This window comes from Callorhinus ursinus, unplaced genomic scaffold, assembly GCF_003265705.2.
Source record: "Callorhinus ursinus isolate GAN/ISIS: 27379988/994484 unplaced genomic scaffold, GSC_fseal_2.0 scaffold4437, whole genome shotgun sequence".
NCBI lineage: Eukaryota > Metazoa > Chordata > Mammalia > Carnivora > Otariidae > Callorhinus > Callorhinus ursinus.
In genome coordinates, this window is record NW_027401491.1 from 1 (window position 1) to 992 (window position 992).

Sequence of the window (992 nt, forward strand, 5' to 3'; positions counted from 1 at the left end):
TTGTGGGTTGTGGTATACAAATTGGCCAATTTGTCTGTCTTCTGGGACCTGAGGGGCTCTTGCTGGGACTCATGGCTTATGACCGCTATGTGGCCATTAGCCACCCACTTCACTATCCTGTCCTCATGAGTCAGAGGGTCTGCCTCCAGATTGTCGGGAGCTCTTGGGCCTTTCGGATAATAGATGGTGTGATCCAGATGGTGGTAGTAATGACCTTTCCCTACTGTGGCTTGAGGGAAGTGAACCACTTCTTTTGTGAGATGCTATCCTTGTTGAAACTGGCCTGTATAGACACAGCCATTTTTGACAACGTTATATATGCTTGCTGTATCTTCATGCTGTTTCTTCCCTTCTCCATCATTGTGGCCTCCTATGCTCATATCCAGAGTGCATGTTCTGCTCAGGCTGGCAAAAAGGCCCTGGCCATCTCTTCCTCCCATCGGACACCTGTCTTCCTCTTCTATGGGGCAGCCATGTTCATCTACCTGAGGCCCCGGCGCTACCGGGCCCCTAGCCATGACAAGGTGATCTCTATCTTCTATACCATCCTTACTCCTATGCCCAGCCCCCTTATTTATAGCTTGAGAAACCAGGAGGTGATGGGGGCCCTGAGAAAGGCGTTGGACCATTGCAGGATTGGCAGCCAGCACTGAAGGACCAGAACACCCTGTGCCATCCCTTGATTCTGTGAATTTGAGCAAATAAGCTCTATGTGAGGCTCTAATTCCTCATTAATAGTGATGATCATAACACCTGCAGGCCTGGAGATGTCTTTTTAAACCTTAACCCTCTCTGTGTCTAGTGAAAAACCAGCTTTTTTTTTTTTTTTTACCAAATATTTTCCGAGCTAGTTCATTTGTAAAATGTATTACATTGGAATGTAGGACTTTGTAAACCCAAGCACTGTGTAGAAGTAAGGCAATGGGATTATTATCACTTATTGTTTAAAACTGGAATGATTTCTACAATTAGAGGAAGCCCTGAGCTTAACT

At 46.0% G+C, this 992-nt stretch overlaps 1 protein-coding gene across 1 annotated transcript; it reads left to right on the plus strand.

The window, feature by feature from the left end:
• Positions 1 to 8: 8 nt before the first annotated feature.
• LOC112818417 (olfactory receptor 2V2-like) lies at positions 9 to 653 on the plus strand (the record flags this gene model as incomplete). Its single annotated transcript, XM_025865516.1, has 1 exon — positions 9 to 653. A coding segment is annotated over one exon (645 nt), but the record flags the coding sequence as incomplete, so codon positions are not given.
• Between the last annotated feature and the right edge of the window lie 339 nt (positions 654 to 992).